At 40.5% G+C, this 22,586-nt stretch overlaps 1 protein-coding gene across 3 annotated transcripts in view; it reads right to left on the reverse strand.

Annotated features, from left to right (window-relative positions):
* Positions 1-22,586, reverse strand: part of lrba (LPS-responsive vesicle trafficking, beach and anchor containing) — a 150,008-nt gene that overhangs the window by 88,214 nt on the left and 39,208 nt on the right. For 2 of the 3 annotated variants that reach the window (XM_077605521.1, XM_077605520.1), the window contains exons 1-6: positions 20,746-20,805; positions 19,876-19,960; positions 19,583-19,716; positions 17,513-17,574; positions 6,848-6,912; positions 4,964-5,072 (exon numbers count right to left, since the gene is read on the reverse strand). In XM_077605521.1, the coding sequence (XP_077461647.1) occupies positions 4,964-5,072; positions 6,848-6,912; positions 17,513-17,574; positions 19,583-19,716; positions 19,876-19,880 (375 nt within the window). In that variant the 5' untranslated portion in view covers positions 19,881-19,960; positions 20,746-20,805. Of the gene's footprint in view, positions 1-4,963; positions 5,073-6,847; positions 6,913-17,512; positions 17,575-19,582; positions 19,717-19,875; positions 19,961-20,745; positions 20,880-22,586 lie in introns of those variants that run through there. The other variant, XM_077605523.1, reaches the window with a different exon arrangement.

Raw genomic sequence — 22,586 nt, forward strand, 5'->3', positions numbered from 1 at the left:
ATTTTGTAGATTTTTGGACATTCAATTCATATGTGCATTTTTTTGGACACTCCAACTATGTATCAAATTTAATAAAAGGAGTGTTCTTGGACAGATGATTGTATCTTGGAACAATAAATGATGAGGATTTTGTAACCTGAAAAATCGTTAAGTGTCTTTTTTTCTCCCAAAAGCAAAAATTTAGACAGATTTGACAGAAAAGTTGTAGATTTTGGACATTTCATTCACAGCTGTGCAATTTTTTGTATCAAATTTACCTCATGCCCAAAACTCCGCCCCTTGTTAAAGTGAAATAGTAAAATGGGGAATATTAGATAAAATAATCACCTATCAATATACGAACATAACTGTTTTTGTATCATAAATAGCCTAAAAGCACAACAAAAGCTGTTGACATTCATAAATTGGAGCAGCCAAACTATGAAAAAAAAGAGTGACTTGTGGTGTGGAAACTACAGTAATGGGGATTTCAGAAATTTTTGCATAGTGTGGAAATTACGGTAATGGGGATTTCCGAAAATTTTGCAGTGTGGAAATTACGGTAATGGGGATTTCCGCAATTTTTGCATAGTCTGGAAAATACGGTAATGGGGATTTCAGCAATTTTTGCATAGTGTGGAAAATACGGTAATGGGGATTTCAGCATTTTTTTGCATAGTGTGGAAAATACGGTAATGGGGATTTCAGCAATTTTTACATAGTGTGGAAAATACGGTAATGGGAATTTCAGCATTTTTTGCATACCCAAACATATTTAAAATTGTCCTTCCGGGTAACAATCACGGACTCATTTGACGAGCTCGGCGTCCAAGGTTAATTAGCCCCGCCCGCTACGATCCGACTTTTGACGGCGTCTCCCCCGGGCGCCAATTCAACGCGGCCGCACACGTTTATACGTCTCGGCCACGCGGACACGTATATAAAAGTGAGTAAAAAGCGTAAATGACCCGAGTGTGGCCGTCCCGTCCCTATCTGGACCTTCTTATCTGCCCCGGCGGCCCCGAGAGCGCCGCATTTCATGGCTAATGAACGGCGCCATAAAAGGAGGGACTTCGATTTGTCCCCCCCCCCTCCCGTTGGCGTTGCATCTGGCGCGGATGTGGCGCTCTATCATTTGTTTTGTTGCGATGGGCGGATTGCCTCGGCATTAAGGATCCTATTAGATAAAGGAGCCCAAAAGGTAATTGGATTTGCTCCACTTCAAGTTATCTTCATCGCCGGTAATAACTTACTCGCCGCTAGTCAGGTGACTCGCTCGTGTTGCGGGACGCGACGGCGTTCGCTGGACCGCCGTCCCCCGTGTCCAGAATTTCCGTTGAAAATTTCATTGCGCTTTCTCAATTTTAAAAAACTGGTTTTCTAAACCATTAGCAGCACTAAAACTCCATAGGATGCTAACAAGGTTAGCCACATATTCATTTTGACTGCTTATCTTTTGACTACTTGTTTATACATTATTACTTATTTATTAATTCTTTATTTATCACAATTTATTGATTATTTAGCAGTTTGTTTGTTGTGGTTATTTGTGCATTTTCCTACTTTTTTATCTTGTTGACTACTTATTTATGACTTATTTATCGATTATTTATCTGTTCATTTGTTATGATTTTTTATTTATTTATCTGTTTGTTGTTATTTGTCCACTTTCCTACTTAGTTATCTTGTTGACTACTTATTTATGACTTATTTGTTGATTATTTATTTATTTGTTCATTTGTTGGTTTGCTGTTGTTATTTATTTATGTTGCTGACTTTGTATGTTCTACTTATTTATTACTTGTTTATTTGTCATTGATTATTATTATTAATTTATTTATTTGTCATGTGTTATTATTATGTATTTATTATTTATTTGTCATTTATTATGATTATTTATTGAATATTTATTTGCCATTTATTATTATTATTATTTATTGATTTGTCTGTCCTTTTCCAAATTTTGGTTGAAAAGTTCTCTACATTTTTGCTTTTTTTTTTTTCAAAACAAATACAACAAAAAAATGTGAAGACTATTCACTGCCCTCTTATTATAATTAAAAAAGTGAATGAAGATTTTTTTTGATTTTTTTAAATTTTTTTAGGTCACCAAAACGAATTATCGTCACAAAGCTATGGATTCAGTTGGGAATGAATTAGTTGCCAATTGACTTAAATTGAACGTGAATGGCTTTTGCTAGCAAAAAAAAAAAAAAACTCCAAAATGGCCGCCGTCAACGAGTTCAATTTTTCGACGTGAGATTTTGCACCCCCGTCCTAAACGTCCCACCCACCTTATCAATGTTTTCCAATGATACGACACTATCAGTCGCCACCAAAACCGAGCGGTCGCGGAAAAGCTGTAACTTGCCTTTAATTGACGGCACCTGCAAACTCTGCTTTCCCCCGATTGGATATCCCCCCCCTTTCCCCCTCCCCCCCAAATGCTCCTCGGTGACCCCCGGGAAGAAGTGAGCGCCCCTGATAAGTCCCGCTCCGATATTGCACTATTGATTTTTGGCCTCGCTACGAGTGGTGTTCCTGCCTTTCATTTTGCGCTGCCACAATAAAAATAACGGGCCAATCAAACATGTCGACAACCCCCGCCTCCCCCCCAACAATGGCCGGCGGTGTTTCCAAGTGGCTTTCACCTCCTGTTTCTCCGTCGTCGGTCACAGCTAGCGTTGCGCCAATAGCGATGCTAGTATCGGAAGATATAGACCTTGGAATTAATCCAGGTTTTTACATATGAATGCGACTCTACTTGCAAAAAAAATCAAGTTACGAAAACCACTTCCGGACTTAAATATCATTTTTTAAAGAGGGAGAATTCTTCATTATTTCAGCTTTTTTTTTGCTTTGAGGCAAAATAATGATAAAGCAAATTCGCTCAGAAACAATCGAGGAAGCGGCGACGAATCGGGCAAAAATATGGCCCTGGTACTGCAGTGATTCGAAAGCAGGGGGGGTGCCGTAGGGCACAGGTGTCAAAATGGCGGCGCGGGGGCCAAATCGGGCCCGCCGCCTCATTTTGTGCGGCCCAGGAAAGTAAATGATGAGTGCTGACTTTCTGTTTTAGGATCAAATTCAAATGAAGAGTATAGATGTATATTCAATTTCCTGATTTTCCCCCTTTTAAATCGATAATTGCTATTTTTTTTATCCATATTTTCTTTGTTTTTAGTTCAAAAATCATTTTGTAAAATCTAAACATATATAAAAAAGGCTAAAATAAACATTGTTTTAGAGCTAGACTCGGGTTGGTTCGTGGGCCGCTTTAACGTCAACTCGATTTCATGTGGGCCGGACCATTTTAGATATAATATTTACATTTTTTTTAATAAATGGATTAAAAGGACTAGATTAAAAGCCCTGAATATTCAGTTTTTAATAGATCTAAAACAATGTATATTTTAGCTTTTTTACTTAGATTTTACAATATGATTTTTGAACTAAAAACACAGAAAAAAATTATTAAAAATGACAATGATTGATTTAAAAGGGGGAAAATCAGGAAATGTAATATACATCTATACTCTTCATTTGAATTTGATCCTAAAACAGAAAGTCGCCACTCACGATTTACTTTCTCGGGCCACACAAAATGATGCGGCGGGCCAGATTTGGCCCCCGGGCCGCCACTTTGACACGTGATATAGACCCTGGAATGAATCAGGGGTTTTACATATAAATGTGACTCTACTTACAAAAAAATAAATAAAATCAAGTTACGAAACCACTTCTGGACTTAAATATTATTTCTTAAGAGGGAGAATTCTTCATTATTTCAGTTTTTTGGGGGAGGTAAAATAATGATAAAGCAAACTACTAATGCTAGCTCGGAATCAAAGGAAATAATTGAGGAAGCGGCGACCAATCGGACAAAAATATGGCCATGGTACTGCGCAAAACGGTGATTCGAAAGGAGGGGAGGACACCGTAGGGAGTTTAAAAGACAGGAAATCATGAGGAGCTCTCAAAAAACAGAGGGCAGGGACCCAAAAAAGGGTGAATGGCCACGTTTGTGCGAGGAAAGAAGGGGGCGTGGCGGACACGCTACATGTTTGCCTAGCGCCGCACGCCGAGTCCGCTTGGACGACGGCATATTCGGGACGGACGTCGCTGGTGAAAGTCGCCCGGTCAGCTCCTAGGGGACGCCGAGTGCTTCTTGGTTTTCACGGAGAAAAAAAGCTAGCGAGCGCTTCTTTCAGCGAGGCCCGATTGGTCGCCGCTTCCTCGAGTGTTTAGTTTGATTCCGTGCCAGCGTTGAAGTTTGCTTTATCATTATTTAACTCATTGGTTGCAGAAAAAAAGCTGAATTGATGAAGAATTCTCTCTCCTTAAGAAATGATATTTAAGTCAAGAAGTGGTTTTGTAACTTGAATATTTTTTGTAAGTAGAGGCTCATTTTATATGTAAAAACCCTGATTCATTCCAGGGATATATTGAACCATTTTTTGATGTATTCATGACAACCAAATATTTTAAAGTAATATTTTCTCAACCTTATTTTGTTTCGTAACTTGATTTTTTTTGTAAGTAGAGGTGCATTTTATATGTAAAAACCCTAATCCAGTCCAAGGTTATATTGAACCATTTTTTGATGTATTGATGAGAACCAAATATTTTAAAGTAATATTTTCTCAACCTAATTTTGTTTCGTAACTTGAATTTTTTTTGTAAGTAGAGGCGCATTTTATATGTAATATCCCTGATCCAGTCCAAGGTTATATTGAACTATTTTTTGATGTATTGATGATAACCAAATATTTTAAAGTAATATTTTCTCGACCTTAATTTTTTGCTATATGCTGATTTGGCTTGAATGTTGGGTGTTGAAATGGGGGGCACATTTGGACGTGCTATTTTTGCGGAGATACTCAATCGGGACTCTGTATCGGAACATCCCCAAAATTCATTCAAATTTTTTTTTGACAAAAATATGGGATGGTGACGTCCCAATGATGAAGTGGTGTCTTCCTACCTCGAATTCGGCATGCTTGTGTATGTCTTCCGCCCTCTGCCGGCTGAGGATGAACTCGGCCTCGTTGGCCACCCGGACCAGGTGGTCCTTCATGGTGTGGCTCAGGAGCCTGAAAAAAAATCCACAAAATATATCACCCTTCTGCTATTCCCTACGCCAAAAATATGGGCAAATTCGGCCGTAAAATGGCGGAAAATGCCATTTTCATGCGAAGCTGACGTCCCGGGGTGCCGGTGCTAATTGATTGTTAATGTTAAAGGGGCGGAGCGCTTATCTGCCATCGTCAAATACGTGACATCAAAGATCCTAAGACACGCCACGTCAAAGATGCTAAGACACGCGTCATCTAAGATCATCAAAGACGGTTAAAAGTTGCCGAAAGGTCAGCGCTTTGCAAAGTGGAACGATAACAGTGGAAGGGCCAGAGGGGAGGGGTTTTAAGATGTTGGGGGCGGGGCGACTTTTGTTTGCTGGCTGGCCCTGAGTGTAACCCAAACCTGCTGTTTCAGCGCAGGGCGGCAGGGGAGCGGAGGCGCCGGGCCCTCGCCGGGGCCTCGGCAGCCTCGGCAGCCTCTTTGGCCCTGACCCCGCTATCAATAACCGCGGGATGCGTGCACACGCGCTAGGGTTGCTTACAACTCTTAACTTTCTTTTTTTTTACAACTTCTATCGTGTGTTGATGAACCTCTAAGGCACGTGTCAAAGTTTCCTGATTTTCCCCCTTTTAAATGAATCATTGTCATTTTTTAATCCATTTTTCTGTGTTTTTAGTTCAAAAATCATTTTGTAAAATCTAAAAATATATTTAAAAAGCTCCAATAAACTGTTTTAGATCTATAAAAAACGGAATATTCAGGGATTTTGATCCAATTCTTTTAATCCATTTATTTAAAAAAATCTAAATATATCTAAAATGGTCCAGCCCACGTGAAATCAAGTTGACGTTAACGCAGCCCGCGAACCAACCCGAGTTTGACACCCTTGGTATAGATGTATATTAAATTTCCTGATTTTCCCCCTTTCAAATCAATAAGTGATTTTTTAATCCATTTTTTCTGTGTTTTTAGTTCAAAAATCATTTTGTAAAATCTAAAAATATATTTTTAAAAAGTTCAAATAAGCATTGTTTTAGATTTATAAAAAACGGAATATTCAGGGCTTTTAATCCAGTTCTTTTAATCCATTTATAAAAAAAAAATCTAAATATTATATCTACAATGGAAATTAAGTTGACGTTAAAGCGGCCCGCGAACCAACACCCTTGCTCTAAAGGAAATAAATAGACCGTCATATTTTGAAAAATCATCCGACAGCTGAAAATGAAGTTTTGGGCAAAACCTACCGAAATAAAAAAATAATCGTACTGTTCAGATTCAGTTTGGTGGATTAATGCCAACAAGATTTGGGGTATTTACAGGTCGTTTCTGGTAAATTTTGGCTCGTTTTTGAGGGACTTTCTGGTTTGTTTGTCGGGTCTTGCTGGTTTTGGGGCATTTTAAGGTGACTTTGGATTGGTTTTAAGACCTTTTAAGGTTCTCGGTTAACTCCTTGGCCGCCATTGAACTTGCCATTTTGACGGCAGAATCAACCAACGTGGTTTCGGATAGGAAACGAAGCAAAGTGCCGTGACGACGACAGAACTTAAATCGCCAAGAGTCCAAGTCCGTGAACTGTCCTTGCAAAGTCCTCGTCTTCTGGCCCTTCCTCAATCGCCGTGTCCCGGGTTTCACCATTTTTTTTCAGCATAGTATCAACCACGTATTGTGTATTTGTTACATTGGATGAACATAGCGTACACATATTGAGTGACCTGACTAAGGGATTTTTGGTTTGGATTTCCCTCAAGTGGTCACGGAACAAATTCATTTGCAAAATCTGGCTTACCGGCCTTCGTTAACCAGCTCGATGAAGGCCAGCCCGGCGTTCTTCTGGATGGAGTTCTGCCATTCCTGCCAACGGAGGAAAACAAAACATCAGCAAAACATGGAACGCATTTTGCCGTTGACGCCGAGCTAACGCTAACGCTAAAGGACGGCTTCGTTCGGCAAAGGCCGTGAGAACCTCCGACTTCCGAGAACGTTTACAAACGTCTCCCCTCTTTGACCGGCACTTCGCGTCAGTTTTGAAACGAGCCGACGGACCGCGCTGGGACGACCAGTCGGACGAGAGGGGGCGGGGGGCCAACGTTTGGGGGCTCTCGTGTTCGCTAGTCCACGTTTCAACGCCTTTCCGCGCGAGCGTCAAAAGAATAATAAAGCAACAAGGTTACGCGGGCCTGTCTGAAGCTGGCCTGGCTTGTTTTTTTTTTCTTTCCCTCCCCCTTTTTGGGCCTCACTTCCTCTCCCGGGAGTTGGAGAAGTATGCCTGAAAAAGCCGATGTGAAAGAGTTAACGACTAAACTAGTCGTGAAGAAAAACACGAGGCGCCCCTCCGAGGAACTTCAGTACATATTCCACTTCACTTCATAGCGACGCGCCGCGTTTTGACGGGAGCTTTTATCGGGCTCTTAAGGACGGCGCGCTAATCCCTCGGCTCACGCCCGACGATTTCCCCGCCGCCGACGGCGATAGACGTCCGATTCAATTTGATTTTGGTCCGTCCACTTTTCGCTGATTGGCGCCGTCCAGAAGAAAAAAAACAGCAATCTAAAGGCAAAATAATATAATCATATATAAACAATACAATAGGATTTTTTCAAGTGTTTTTGTCCCATTCACATAGTTCTCATAGAACAAAAAATGACAAAATAATATAATCATATATAAACAATACAATAGGATTTTTTCAAGTGTTTTTGTCCCCTTCACATAGTTCCCATAGAACAAAAAATGACAAAATAACCTGCAAAAAAAAAAAAATTCACCCCAAAAAAAGCAAAATAACCTGAAAAAAATAAAATAATTATTCTTTTAAACAAAAAAGACAAAATAACCTGAGAAAAAAATTTAAAAAATAAAAAATGACAAAATAACCAGAAAAAATACTTTTTTTACAAAAAAATAATGACAAAATAACCAGAAAAAATACTTTTTTTTACAAAAAATAATGACAAAATAACCAGAAAAAAAATCAAATCATATTTTTTTTAACAAAGAAAAAAAAAATAACCTGAAAAAATGAAATTATTATTTCTTTTAAAAAAAAGACAAAATAACCTAAAAAAAAACTAAAAAAAATAATTAACAAAAAAAGACAAAATAACCTGAAAAAACTTTTTTTTTTGACAAAAAAATAATGACAAAATAACCTCCAAAATCTCCATTGAGGGCCATTATTTTCTTTTACCAAAACAATTCTGCAAATTGCCCTAAAATGAACCCAAATTAACCTAAATCTACAGCAAGTACCTGGGTTATACCCCAAATTAAAAACTGAAGCAAAATCAACAGGAGGTGGCCTGTAAATGCCCTAAAATCAACACAAGGGGACCTAAATCTACAGGAAGTGACCCAGGAATTACCCCAAAAATCATCAGAAATTGATGCAAAATCAACAGCAAGTGCACCCGAAATGCCCTAAAATGAACAAAAAGTGACTTAAATGTAAAGGCAAAGAAATCTCAATGTGCTTTTTGTCGTGAAGGATTCAATACGGGTTGACATTGAGCCGCTTTACCGTTGGGTAAGAGCCCAAAATTAGTCGGGAAAGAGTTTGGAAATACAAGTTGAAGGAAGGACATTAAACATTGTCTGCGGCCCACCGGCTGGCCGTCAAGGATATTCCAGACCCGACCAGACCGGACTAGACCGGACCGGCTTGTCTTACTCTTCCTCCTTCCCGCCCCCCCCCTCCGCAAGCCGGATTTCAAATAAACACCACAGGAAGTCGAGCCATAAATAGAGTCTCCGGAGGAGCAAATGTTACATTTCCTTATGTGATTTTTTTTTTTTTATTGTGCAGATCTGCAGTCGTTTGGGAACAAAACCACGGAGGTTCCGTCATAAAAGATATCATGTACGCACGGGCCGTCAAAAGAAAGTTCGGATTAATTTAAAAAAAAAATAAAAAGAAATTATATTAAAAAAACACCCGGATGACAGAAAAAAAGCAGCGCGGGCATTGCTAATTAAAAAGGTTCATTTTTGCAATGAAATGCTAACAACAGAATGACTGATATATTTTTTTTAAAAGTCACAAAAGTAGTTTTGACGCTTTTATGAGACAGATTTTCACCCATCGCAGTTTTGATTCGGAGATATTTTGATAGCCGTTTGACCAAATATAATTCTACCGTAAATATTAGTAGAAGAAGAAGCTGTATCAAAATATCAAGTTCACCTTTTTTAACACTATTTTTATGTATTTTCCTAAAAAAAAAATTTTTTATATATTCGACAACATTTTTGTCTCCGGTTCAGTCTTGCGTCGACCTGTCCGCTAGCCCCGCCCCCTCTACAAAGCGCGACAAAAGGCGAGTGGCGATGGGAAACGAGCTATGCCCGACGCCATCGCCGTTTTAGGGGACGCGAGACTAATGGCGTCGTGGCTACTCTCCTGGAGGAACGGGGGGGGGGGGGGGGGGGGGTTGTGGGCGGGGCCTGTGGCTGATGGAATATCGAATTTGAAGCCGTTTTACGGTCGCCATAGGAGGGGGGCCGGGTGGGGAGTATGACCACCGGCGCCCCTGATGAGAGGATACAAGCGGCCATTTGTGAACCTTCACCTTTAACCCCACCGACCCCCCCCTGACAGACGACAGGGTCGAAAGCGGCGTCCGGCCGCCCCGCTGGAAATCTGAGCGACGTCGGGGAAGCCGGCGGCAAAAAGGTGCGTGCGCGCGTTACGCCACGGCACGGCGTTGAGCCTAAGCATACGCGCCATACGCTTCCGTCATTACAGCTGATTATCCATAATCAACATCCAAATATACCAGCGCCGCGGGTGAGGAAAAGCAGACCTCCCCAACCAGCGAGCGCCCTTTCAAAATAAGGTTCGGGAGAGAGAAAAAGAAGAAGAAAAATGACTTTGAGCGCTCAAGAAACAACAAATAAGACGTTTGCGCTCTTTAGCCACATCGCTCGTAATCAAATGTATTTGTTTGATTGGCGCTTTTCCAGTTTTTTTGGTTGCATTTTGAATATGCCGATTATAGCCGTCATACGATAACAAGGCATAACTTGTTGGCTGCTACTGACGGCGATGGGCGTCCATTTTTTTTTGGGGGGGGGGGCTTGTGGTCGTCAAATTACGACATTAAAAACTTAGCCGCATCACTGTTGTTTGGGTTCAAGTGGTCGTAGTTCATTTGAACATGTCAGGTCAGATTCATCATTCATTCATTCATTTTTTTGAAGGGTTGCGGGGGTGCTGGAGCCTATCCCAGCTAACTAAACCCTGAATCAGTGGCCAGCCAATTGCAGAGAACTATCAATTCAGATTTTTAACATGAAATTCTTCAATTTGAATGAAACAAATACACGTCAAAAAGCCTTAAGGAAATACATCCTTCCATTTCCTTTTTTTTAATAAATTGATTAAAAGAACTGGATTAAAAGCCCTGAATATTCTGTTTTTTATAGATCTAAAACAATGTTTATTTTAGCTTTTTTTAAATATATTTTTAGATTTTACAAAATGATTTTTGAACTAAAAACACGGAAAAAAATGATTAAGAATGACAATGATTGGTTTAAAAGGGGGAAAATCAGGAAATGGAATATACATCTATACTCTTCATTTTAATTGGATCCTAAAACAGAAAGTGGGCACTCATCATTTACTTTCCACATTCACCACATTTGGCCCCCGGGCCGCCACTTTGACACATGTGCTCTAACACTAACACTACCATATTTTGCAGTTTAATATACCCCCCCATTTAATATACCCGGGTATATTAAACGGCAGAAAACGGTAGGTCGAACTGGCCTACACACACATACACAAACACTAAACACACATTAGGGCATCAAGGGGTTAAAAAAGGCCCAACGGTAGTTAGCTAGTTGCTGCCTGGCGTTAGCTTGACTGTCGTAAATGCTAACCCGGCAAAAGGCCTCAATGTGCCCCGTGTAAAAACGTCTTTTTTTGGACTTTGACGCGCGTCTGCGAGCCAAACTGTAAAAGTCGCAATAAAGCGCTGACCCCAAGTGCGCGGCAAAGTTCAAGGGTGAAACGTTTGCTCGGGGGTAATGCTTTCCTTGTGTCCGCCCGTCCGCCCGCTCAAAGAAACCGTAATCGCCGTCCAGGGTGCGACAACTTGGGAGTCCCGCGGCGAGCGGGAGGGGGACGACTGGCTTTTTTTTTTGGGAGAACAATCAATCACGGCCCGGTCTGATCCGAAGGCTCGCGAACACGTTTTGGATCGGCGGGGTGCCGTGCCTCGCGGCGGGGGACGAACATAAGTAAAGATTCCAAGGTCTTCGGAAGGGGACGACGACACGCCAGGTAAGAAAACAACGCTTGAACCGGGAGGAAAATCGGGCAAGTCAAACACAAAGACGCCTACGAAAACCGAGAGACGGAATCGCCGAATTTCTAAAAGCAAGAACTGTACCTCTACTTACAAATGTCTCCAGGTTTCAAGTTACAAAACACTAATATGCAAATGAGCGTCTCAACATACAAACACAAGATCCAAGTTACAAAGTCCTGCAAGCGTAAATGCATTATTACTTAACTTAAAAAAAGGTAAAAAATAATAATTAATAGCAGAAAAAAAAAAAATCGCAAAAAAATGATTTCGCAATAATCGAGGGAACACTGTCCTCTACTTACAAAATTCTGGAACCAATGAATTTTGTAAGTAGAGGCACAACCGGATTTGGATATTTTTCAATACTTTGGACAATATTACTTTACAAGCACTTTCTGTCTCTTCCGATTCTTGGCCAGCAGAGTTCAGCGGCCATTTTACCTCTCCTCGCCGTGACCCCGGCGTCGGCGGGACGCGGGGCACGGCCTTAAAAAGGGGCGTCGACGGGAGCCCGAGCGGAGAACAACAACAGCGGGAACGGCGCCGGACTTGAACCTCTCGCTCGGCCGTTTGACTACGCGGCGTGGTGCGCCGTTTGACAGGCCGGGGGAAAGTGATGGCCAAAAAGGTACTTTTGGGGGGGGGGGGGGCTCGCATTCCTCGCCGCTTTTCTCACCTCTCGCCGAGCGGTCGGCGACCGATCCATCAAAGCGCCGCTCCGAGGAAATATGAGTGGCCAACGTGATTTATGGCTATTCCGAGGCCGCGTTACGCTTGAAATCACTTGAACTTGCGACTAAGAAGCTGTAAAGATTTTACAATATTCATTTGGGTTCCACTTCTTAAAGAAAAGACTTTTTTTTTTGCGACCGACGCCGTCGGTTGGCTCGGCGACGAAACGTAGGAAAATGTCTGCCTGGGGGATAAAAATAGCGAAAAAGTGGACTCGTTGTGGTGAGCTGGATTGGAAAAGTCAAGATTTTAGTGGAGTTGGATTTGAAGGCTAAAGTTGTTATGAAAGTTAATGTCTGGTGAAAAAAATTACAAAAATTCAAACTAAAATGGCAGACATCACTTCCCCTTTTTATGATCGTTTACTAACATTAGTTTCTAAAGAGCAATGAATTTGGATTTTTTTGCTGAATTTCTTATTCAATATACCAAAAACAACTTTTTGGATTTTTTGGGGTGTGAATCACTTTGCGATTTTTGTCCGTAAAAGGCGCAAATCAAGTTGACGTTTCTAGCTAAAAGAAATGAAAACAGCCTGAATGTCGATCGCAGAAAATGAGTTGAGTTTTTCCCCTTATTAAAAAGAAGTAAATAAACCCACATTTATGAAAAAAAAAAAAATTCCAATTAGTTTTTCAGTCAGACAAATATACCTTTAATCTTCTTTGCTCAAATGGCGTTTTTTAGGCGATCGTTTTGCTTTAACTTGCCAGGATGTGACTTTTTATATTTTTATATTACTTATGTTTTTTTTTTACTGGGAAAACGCACCAATTTGGTTATACGCAGCTGTGTATGATTACAATGTAGACTTTTGATTTTTGATTTGATTTGGATTTAAACAAACATGACGGTAACATGCCTAATCTAGCCCGTGTTCCACCATTTTACTAATGTTACTTTAACTTAAGTTGCCCACCCAATATCAAAAATGGATACCCAAAACACGATAAATTTTTTCCACTCTTCATTGTGCATTCTTTACCTGGTGCGACCTATCGTCCGAAAAATACAGGACTTGTTTCTACATTGTCCGTGCAACGCAATATGACAATATGACTATCACTGAATCGTACAAAAGTACTCAAGCTGGCCCTTCCTTCCTTCCTTATTTCTTTCCTTCCTTCCATTTCTGATAAATGGCTGAAGGATGGATGAGGTGACAGAGGGCCGGACAATAATGTCTGATGTAGAGGACACAAATGCGGCTACTGGGGAGATTTACGGGCCTCCCACTCCACTGCTCCGCTCCGGTAAGCGATTAGACCATCTCTCATATCAGCGCCTTTCGAGGGGAGGGGGGGATATTATTTATCAACCCGTTGGCTGCCACTCGCTGGCGGGGATAGCCATCTCATGCCTTTCAAAGTGGCCATTTTGGGTCACTGCGAAAATTGAGCCAAGTCGGACGGGGACGTCGTCACGTTTTGGATAAAGTATCGACGTTTGCTAACATAGGCCAAAATAGGAATACAGTCATCCCTCGAATATCGTGGTTAATGTAGACCAAACATGGCCGCAATAATTGAAAAATCGCCAAGTAGGGTCACCCCTATTACAAAAATATATATTTTTATTTATTTTAGTAGGCTTCCGCTTATGAGTTTCAGCGTGGATTTTCATATTTTTATGACCTTAAAAAAGTTGTTGACTACTTATTTATAGTTTTTTAGTTATTGTTATTTATTTTTTATTATTGTTATTATTTATTTATTTTTGTTATTATTATTTATGTATTAGTTTTTGTTATCATTTATTGATTATGTATTTTTTAGTTATTGTTATTATTTATTTATTTTTAGTTATTGTTATTATTTATTGTTTTTTTGTTATTGTTATTATTTATTGATGATTTATTTTTTAATTATTGTTATTATTTATTGATGATTAAATTTTTTGTTATTATTATTTATTGACTATTTATTTTTAGTTGTTGTTATTATCTATTGACCATTTATTTTTAGTTGTTGTTGTTATTATTTATTGATTTTTTTTGTTATTGTTATTATTTATTGATTATTTATTTTTTTGTTATTGTTATTATTTATTGATTATTTCTTTGTTATTTATTGTTATTATTTATTGATTATTTATTTTTTAGTTATTGTTATTTATTGATTATTTTTTTAGTTATTGTTATTATTTACTGATTATTGAAAAGGTAAAAAGGTAGTAATACCTTTTTTTAATTTATTCTTCAGTGCTGAGTCCTAGTAGCCAAAGTGGTTAGCACGTCCGCCTCGCAGTTCTGAGATCGAGGGTTCAATCCCGGATTTTGAGATTTATCATGGCTACACGACAATAACTAAAAAAAAGGGAAACTGTTTTTCTTCTTTTACTGCACGTAAATACAAAAAAGCCACATTTGATTAATGAGGCATCATCGCAAAGCGTTTCCCTTTTTTATTTTATCAGCTTTAATTCCCCAAATAAATAGTCGTTGCCATCTGGCTTTCCTTTTTAACCCCTTCCTCCCGAGATCGAGTCGAGAATGACGGGCGCTAATGCGGCTATTTGTCATATCTGTCAGAATGTTGTTTAATGCTAATCTAATCAAAGGCGGGAATCTCGGGGATTTTTTTTTTCCCCGTTTCTTTTTGCGCCTAATCTACGTGCGAGCAGATTTTTTTGATTTTTTTCTCTCCATGAGAACCGCTGGCATCGTGTTGATTGCGGCCATAAATCACGGGTCCGAATTCTCTCACAGCTAATGCAAATGTAATTTTATGGCGAGCGAGAACGAGAAAAAAAGGGGGGAAAAGACTTTTCCTCCGGGCCAAACCACGCGGCGTAATCATCGGCGTGTTTGTTCTCCTGCGCGTGATGGATGATGTCATTTAAAACCGCCCCTCCCCTCCCTCCCTCCCCGGGGCGCAGGAAGTGGCCGCTCCCGACGCAGGAAGCGGCCCGGCGGCCATTTTGAGCGGGACGGAGGCTTTTGATGGATTCGCCGTCGTCGGGTAGAAAATTTTAATTAATTTCCCCCCCTGGTGGAGATGGAGTGCGGCCGGGGCCAGGGGTCGGGAGGCGAGGGACCCCGGAGCAGTTTTTAATCAGGGACCCCTTGCCCCCCCCTCGAGAGGGTGGCGTGGGTCGACGCGTCACGGCGACGTTGGGGAGATGCGATGCCAAAGCGCTCTTTGATGGCCGCTTATTTTCCCAAATGGACGCATTGTGGCTTCCAATTAAATTTAGATTTTAACTGTTTGGGTGGCGTCCTCATATTGATTTTTTTTTTGCGTTAAAAATGGAGGATTAATGGTCGTTTACTGTAGTGAACTTCCGCCGAGTTTCGATGTGTATCCTAAATGTGGTTTGATGTACGTTTTGGTTTGAAAAGTCTTGCAAAAAATGGCCTTTCTGTGCTTTTTGAAGGTATCAAAAGGGGGATTTGGTTTAAAAAATAAAAACAAAAAAAGCTGACACGTTAGTGCAAGGGTGTCAGACTCGGTCGGGTTGGTTGGCGGGCCGCTTTAACGTCAACTTGATTTCACGTGGGCCGGACCATTTTAGATATAATATTTAGATTTTTTTAATAAATTGATTAAAAGAACTGGATTAAAAGCCCTGAATATTCCGTTTTTTATAGATCTAAAACAATGTTTATTTGAGCTTTTTTAAATATATTTTCAGATTTTTAAAATGATTTTTGAACTAAAAACACAGAAAAAATGGATTAAAAAATGACTTGATTTAAAGGGGAAAATCAGGAAATGTAATATACATCTATACTCTTCATTTTAATTTGATCCTAAAACAGAAAGTTTCCATGCGTATCCTAAATGTGTTTTGATGTACGTTTTGGTTTGAAAAGTCTTGCAAAAAGGTCCTTTCTGTGCTTTTTGAAGGTATCAAAAGGGGGATTCGGTTTAAAAAATAAAGACAAAAAAAGATGGCAAGGCAAGGCGTTAGAAAAGCCATCCATCCCCGTCTCATTTGGACGGATGCTGCCGTTCCAGTCCGCTGGTCATGTGAGATGGGGATCGATTGCTTCGCCTTGTACTTGCTTGTTGGAACTGATTTTCTTTTTTTGGTCTGTTTTTGCAAATACATTTTTCCCATTCTTTTTGTTAACTGAACGACTACTGGCTGAATTCCAAACATAACTTGAGTTTATATTCATATTCCGACTCCAAAACAATGTCTCAAAACATATGGAATATCAAAATAGTCGTGGATTTGACCATCGATTAGTCCACGTGTCAAAGTGGGACCATTTTAGATCTAATATCTAGATTTTTTTTTTTTTTTGAATTGGATTAAAAGAACTGGATCAAAAGCCCAAAATAGTCAATTTTTATCAATCTTAAACACTATTTATTTGAGCTTTTTTTCTTAGTATAGGAAAATATCTTTTAATGATGTTTTTTTTATTTCAAATAGAAACAAAATATTTTTTTAAAGTGGAAAACAGAAAATATTTGTATATTTATTTTTAGATTTTACAAAATACTTTTTGAACTAAAAACACAAGACAAAAAATGGATTGAAAAATTGCAATGATTGATTTTAAAAGGGGGAAATCAGGAAATATAATGTACATCATCTCTACTCTTCATTTTAATTTGATCCTAAAACAGAAAGTCGGCACTCATCATTTACTTTCTCGGGCCGCACAAAATGATGCGGCGGGCCAGATTTGGCCCCCGGGCCGCCACTTTGACACCAGTGTCGTAGACTAAAACCCACTTTTCTCAGGGTAAAATTTTTTGAGTATTGGCGTCCGAAAATGAGACAACTCGAATTTTATCAGCAGAAACTAGACTAATGAAAATATGATTAAGAAAGACGACGACAAGTAAAAGGGCCGTAAAGGTGTTCTTTTTGTTTGTAAAAATGGCCTCCCTCCCTCCCTCATCCGCATTCGAGTAATTAAAATCTATGGTTGGAAATACAAAAGGCGGCCCAGAGGGCAATTAACAAAAGGGCAAGCCGTGGCCGTATCGGATGGGAATTGAAAGAAGTAACGAACGGGAGCGCCGCCACGACGCTATCCACGGCGCCTTGTCATCGATCCGCCGGCCGCGGGCTTCTGATCCCGGAATTAGTATTCATGAATGTGGCGGGCGGCTAAATAAACTTGGCGAAGCCGGCGTCCGGGAGACAAAGGCCAATCGATGCCCAGCGTCGTCAAATGGACATTATCCCTCCCGGCGGGGTCGGGCGGGGTCGAGCGGGTCGCCCACCCTTGACCCGCGGGGCCCATATCTGCCCGTCGAGGCGCCTCGGATACCTTTTTCCGAGGGCCCCGCGATGGACAGATAAGCGGGTGTGCGTCTTTGGACATTTTGTGTTGGGTTTTTTTGTTTTTAAATTGTTTTTGGGTGCGCTGGGGGTGAATCGAATAAATCTCAAGTGTGGCAAAGGGCATCTGAAAGAGGAGATAAAGATGCAAGACTTGCCTGGGAACACAGGAGCATCACCAGTTCCACCACCGAACTGCTGGACTTCATGCAAACCAAGCCTGAGGAAAGGGGGAGGGGCAACAAGAAGGAAATGATCAGATTTATTCAGGAAAAAAAAAAGAAAATTTAAAAAATAATGCAGCCACCTGCAGTTACATTTTGCTAATGAATCACCATGTAAACACAGGGTGCATGAATCAAAAACAATTATCTTATTACTATTATGCTTCTTTTTATATTTTGAATATAATTTTACATGACAACACTTGTGGATGTATTTTGCAAAGTATGACTATGGATTACATATTTAAAAATAGGCTAGAGTACAGTGGGGTGATGATGCTATCGATGGCCCATATTCTAGTAGATTTTCTAGAAGATCTAGAAAATCTTTTGAAAAATGTAATTCATTAATAATAACATAAATTTAAAATAAAAACATCGACAATTAAAACAAAAAAATAATGTGGAGTATCATCATTAAAAAGAATAAACATCTTTCAGTGCAATTGATATCCAATCCATTTTAAGTGGAAGGCTCCAATACAGTTTGCATAGAATTTGCCCAAATTGTTCTCAATCAATCAATCAATCAATCAAAAACCTTTGTCATCAGCTGCGTATAACGAAATTGTTGAAATAACGGGACCCAAGGAGGCTCAGAAAACGACATTTGGGAGGACTGGCGCTATAAATGCTATTGCTAAAACGTCCAAAGAAACCATTGGCTTTTCCCAGTTCCCAAAAAGCTTGTCCTTTTTCCAGCGGGCGTATTATCTAACACGCTACCATCTGCACGGGCGCGTCGAGTATTGACGCCACTAATGAGCTGACATCGGGCTCATGTCAACTTACACATATTTGGGCTCGTATTACGGGTCCGACATTGGCGGGCATATGTCCCCATTGATCCCTAATGGCCGCCCCTGGACGGGCCGGCCAAAGATCAAGGAGGCCACCGGAGCGTCCGGGAAGATGGGACGCATGTCCAAACACCAGGGACGACCCCACCCCCACCCAACGACAGAGCCCCTCCCTCCCCGCAAATATCAATCAACTTTCCATTTTGTTTGGTGGCAGCAGACATCCCAAACAGCGCTATTAGGGTCCTGGCCTCTTGACCCCGGGGCCCCTGGAAACCTTCAAGCGCCGCTACCGGCTCATGGCGCTACTACGTTAAAAGTAGCTCGGGCGGCTGGGACCAGACTGGCCGCGTCTTGACGGATAACGACACTGTGGTTTAGCTCTGATTTTAGGGAATTTGAGCTTGGTCCAATTTCTTCCAAAACACGCTTCAGGATGTTTTCAAATTAACGATCGAAGATTCGGCAGCAAAATTAGGAAAATGATAGTCTGTCCAAATGCGGAGACAGGCGAGAATAGGCACGCCGGGATTTTTTTTCCCAATTAAAAAAAATAATAAAATTGATTTCCCTTTTCCACCTTATTTATATTTTTTATTTCCCTTTTACCCCCTTATTCATATTTTTATTTTCCCTTTTCCACCTTATTCATATTTTATTTTTCCCTTTTCCACTCTATTCATATTTTGGCTTTCCCTTTACCCCCTTATTCATATTTTTGTTTTCCCTTTTCCACCTTATTCATATTTTTTTCCTTTTACCCCCTTATTCATATTCTTGTTTTCCTTTTTCTGCCTTACTAATATTTTTGTTTTCCCTTTTCCACCTTGTTCATATTTTTGATTTCCCTTTTACCCCCTTATTCATATTTTAGTTTTCCCTTTCCACTTTATTCATATTTTTGTTTTCTCTTTTCCACCATATTCATATTTTTGTTTTCCCTTTACCATCTAAGGAATAAGGGCGCTAATCGTCAAATTCGAAGGAGACCCAGTAAAATTCCTGCCCTTTCTTTCCTCGTATGAGTCACTGTTGGGTTTTTTCCCTTTTCCATCTTCATTCATGTTTTACATTTTACATCTAAGGATCAGGGCGCCGAAAGTCAAGTGGAAGCTTTCTGCCCTCCCATTCCTATCCTCACGGTTCTCTTTTATCCACGCTATTGTTTTCCCTTTTCCGTTGGGCGGCGCCGCCGAGTACTCACTGGTGCCTTCGATGAGGAGCTCCTGTCCGTGACTTCCCAATAAGGTCCGCGAGAGGAAGGGGGCAAAGTCCACAAAGATCTCTCGGAGGAGAGGCGCCGCCTTCTCCAAGGCGTGTTCCAGACGCTCGGAAATGCTGCCAAATCAGAGAAAGGACACAAAAACGTCAAACTATTTTGTCATTTTCCCAAACGGGGTACACGTGAATCAACGTAAAAAAGGTATTCCGACGGCCCCGTCTGTGTCTGGGTGCGCGGGTCGGGAAAACAAAAAAATAAAAAATAAGATGAATCACCTCATATTGGGGGCCGTGTGTTGGGTCACAGGGGAGAGTGGGGGGACAGATGGCAAGCTGGCGCTAGCTGGAACCGGGCCGGCTGCTGGAGGGGGGAACCGGGACAACTTTGTTATTAGTCTGGATTTGAACACACACGCACAGGCGCACAGGCACACAGGCACAAACGCACACACCCGCACACATTGGAGAGGCAATAGATTATACGGCCGGCGCGGCACCATAAAGCGGCGTGGAAACGGGCCTCTTATGAAATCATACAATGGCTTCCATTCAAATGCTACAAGAGAGGGGAGGGGGCGATTTATGGTGGGCTAGGCCAAGTGGGGGTACCAGTAGGATTTTTATGGTTTAGATAGCGGATGATGTACTCCGGGCACAATACGTCTTCCTTATCAATTTACAATTCAGAGAGCAGAGCGCAGAGCCCTTCGTCGTGGAGTACCCCAGACACCCCCCCCCCCCCCCCCCAACCAAATGACATACTTGTCATTGGTACTACTGTCTACGTATTGAGGCAAGAATAGCGCTAGTATCCTAAATTGGATTGTTTTTTTTCTTTTTCTTCTATTTTAATAAATGAATACAAGGTTTGTTTTGACTACAAATATTTTATACTGAATATCTATGATATCGTACGTTGGGTTTTTTTCCACTCGTTGCTTGTTTTTCCAGTCGGGACGGTGTCCAAGAAAGGCAAACGGGTTGGAATGGACGCTAAGCTAAGGAGTTAAGTAGCTCCAATCCAATTCTCGCTACAATGTGAACAAAGAGGAGCCAAATTCAAATTGGATTTGGAAGACCACCCTATTTTGGCATATATTGACATCCTCATCACCCAAATAATTCCTTCCGGGCGCGCGTACTGACCATCTGTACACGTGGCGGTCAGTGACGTATCTCCTCCGGAGGAAACCACGGCCACGCCCTCCACGGGCGACACGGCGGCGGCGGCCGCCGCCTGAGACGTCACCCCTGCTTTTTTGGGGGCCAGAACCACGCTCCTGTCAAGTAGAAGATGCCACATTTCATTACTGGATGTCATACAAAAAATTATAATAATAATAATACATGTTACTTCCAATGGTCTATTTTTAAATTTCCATTACATATCAATAATAATTGAATACAGTGTCAAAAAGCACAATAAAAGATGTTCAAAAGTTAAAAGTTAAGACTGATTTAAAGCTACACATTTAAAAACAACAAAAGTTGAACGTAAACGTTTCTCATACCAATATGGTATACCTTAATATATAAAATATGACGGCATCATATTTCTGCATAAATAATAATAATACAGGTTACCTCCAATGTTCTAGTTTAAAATTGTCAATATTAATTGAATACAGTGTCAAAAAGCACAATAAAACATGTTCAAATGTTAAGACTGATCTAAAGCTACACATTTCAAAATAAAAAAAGTTAAACATAAACGTTTGACCATGTATCTCATACCAATATGGTATACCTTAATATATAAAATATGAGGGCATCATATTACTGCATTACGAGAATAATCTAATCAATAACTATTCAATATTGATGATCCAACTCTTCCTGTCAATAATGTATTTTTGATAACCCATCTCCATAAAAATAGCATTCCACAAAAACTGAAATGCAAAACAATTTTAACATATAATACAAATATACATTTTTTTTTTTTAAGTATATTTGTATCTCTATTTCTCTAATGGATCAACACAATAGCCGTCGAAAGAAGACGCGCTCGAAATCGGCAGCAACGCAGATAAGTCGGCGGTCTGGATCCGGAAAGGGGCGGGGCCAGGGTCAAGGGGGGGGGGTGCTTTAACTCTGACAGCGCGGCGGCCATATCAAAGGGAGGTCGGCGCTGCTTATCAGTGCTGACACGGGGGAAACGGAGCCTAATCACGGGCCGCCTCTCTTGCTGACATGCGCGCTCCAACATGTGTTGCTACGCCGCGAGACCCAACGGGCTAAAGCCCAACTGAAACTCGTACGCCGATCTTTTTTAATATTTTTTTTCTCCATTCATTTGGATTCGGTTACCGTTGGTGTCCGTAACGTGTCACGAAAGTCTCGTTTTCCAAAGTCGAAGCAGATGTCCGCCATGGTTTTGTTTTGATGTCGTACCAAGAAATATCATCGGTCGGTCCGTATTAATGACTAGAATGATTTGAAGAAAAATAATTCTGGACAGTTTGACGTCAAATGGTCTCCAAAGGCTTCAATCAAATAATCGAGAACCAATTGATCGTCAAATGAGTCAGGAAACATTTTTGATAGTCAGTTCATTGTTAAGAACCCCCCCCATATAATGGGTATAATCCTAATTTGACATCATCTAATGTCATTGACAGTACGCTAGTACAGTGTTTCCCAACCAATGCGCTGCGAGCATCAATTTTCCGACATACCGCATCCCTCTAAATCCCGTGTTAAAGTGGCGGCCCGGGGGCCAAATCTGGCCCGCCCCATCATTTTGTGTGACCCGGGAAAGTCAATCATGAGTGCCGACTTTCCGTTTTAAGATCAAATTAAAATGAAGAGTATAGATGTATATTACATTTCCTGATTTCCCCCCTTTTAAATCAATCAGTCATTTTCTAAATCATTTTTTTGTTTTTAGTTCAAAAAATCATTTTGTAAAATCTAAAAATATATATTTTAAAAAGTTGAAATAAACATTGTTTTAGATCTATAAAAAATTTAATATTCAGGGTTTT

Source organism: Stigmatopora argus, chromosome 7, assembly GCF_051989625.1.
Source record: "Stigmatopora argus isolate UIUO_Sarg chromosome 7, RoL_Sarg_1.0, whole genome shotgun sequence".
Taxonomy (NCBI): domain Eukaryota; kingdom Metazoa; phylum Chordata; class Actinopteri; order Syngnathiformes; family Syngnathidae; genus Stigmatopora; species Stigmatopora argus.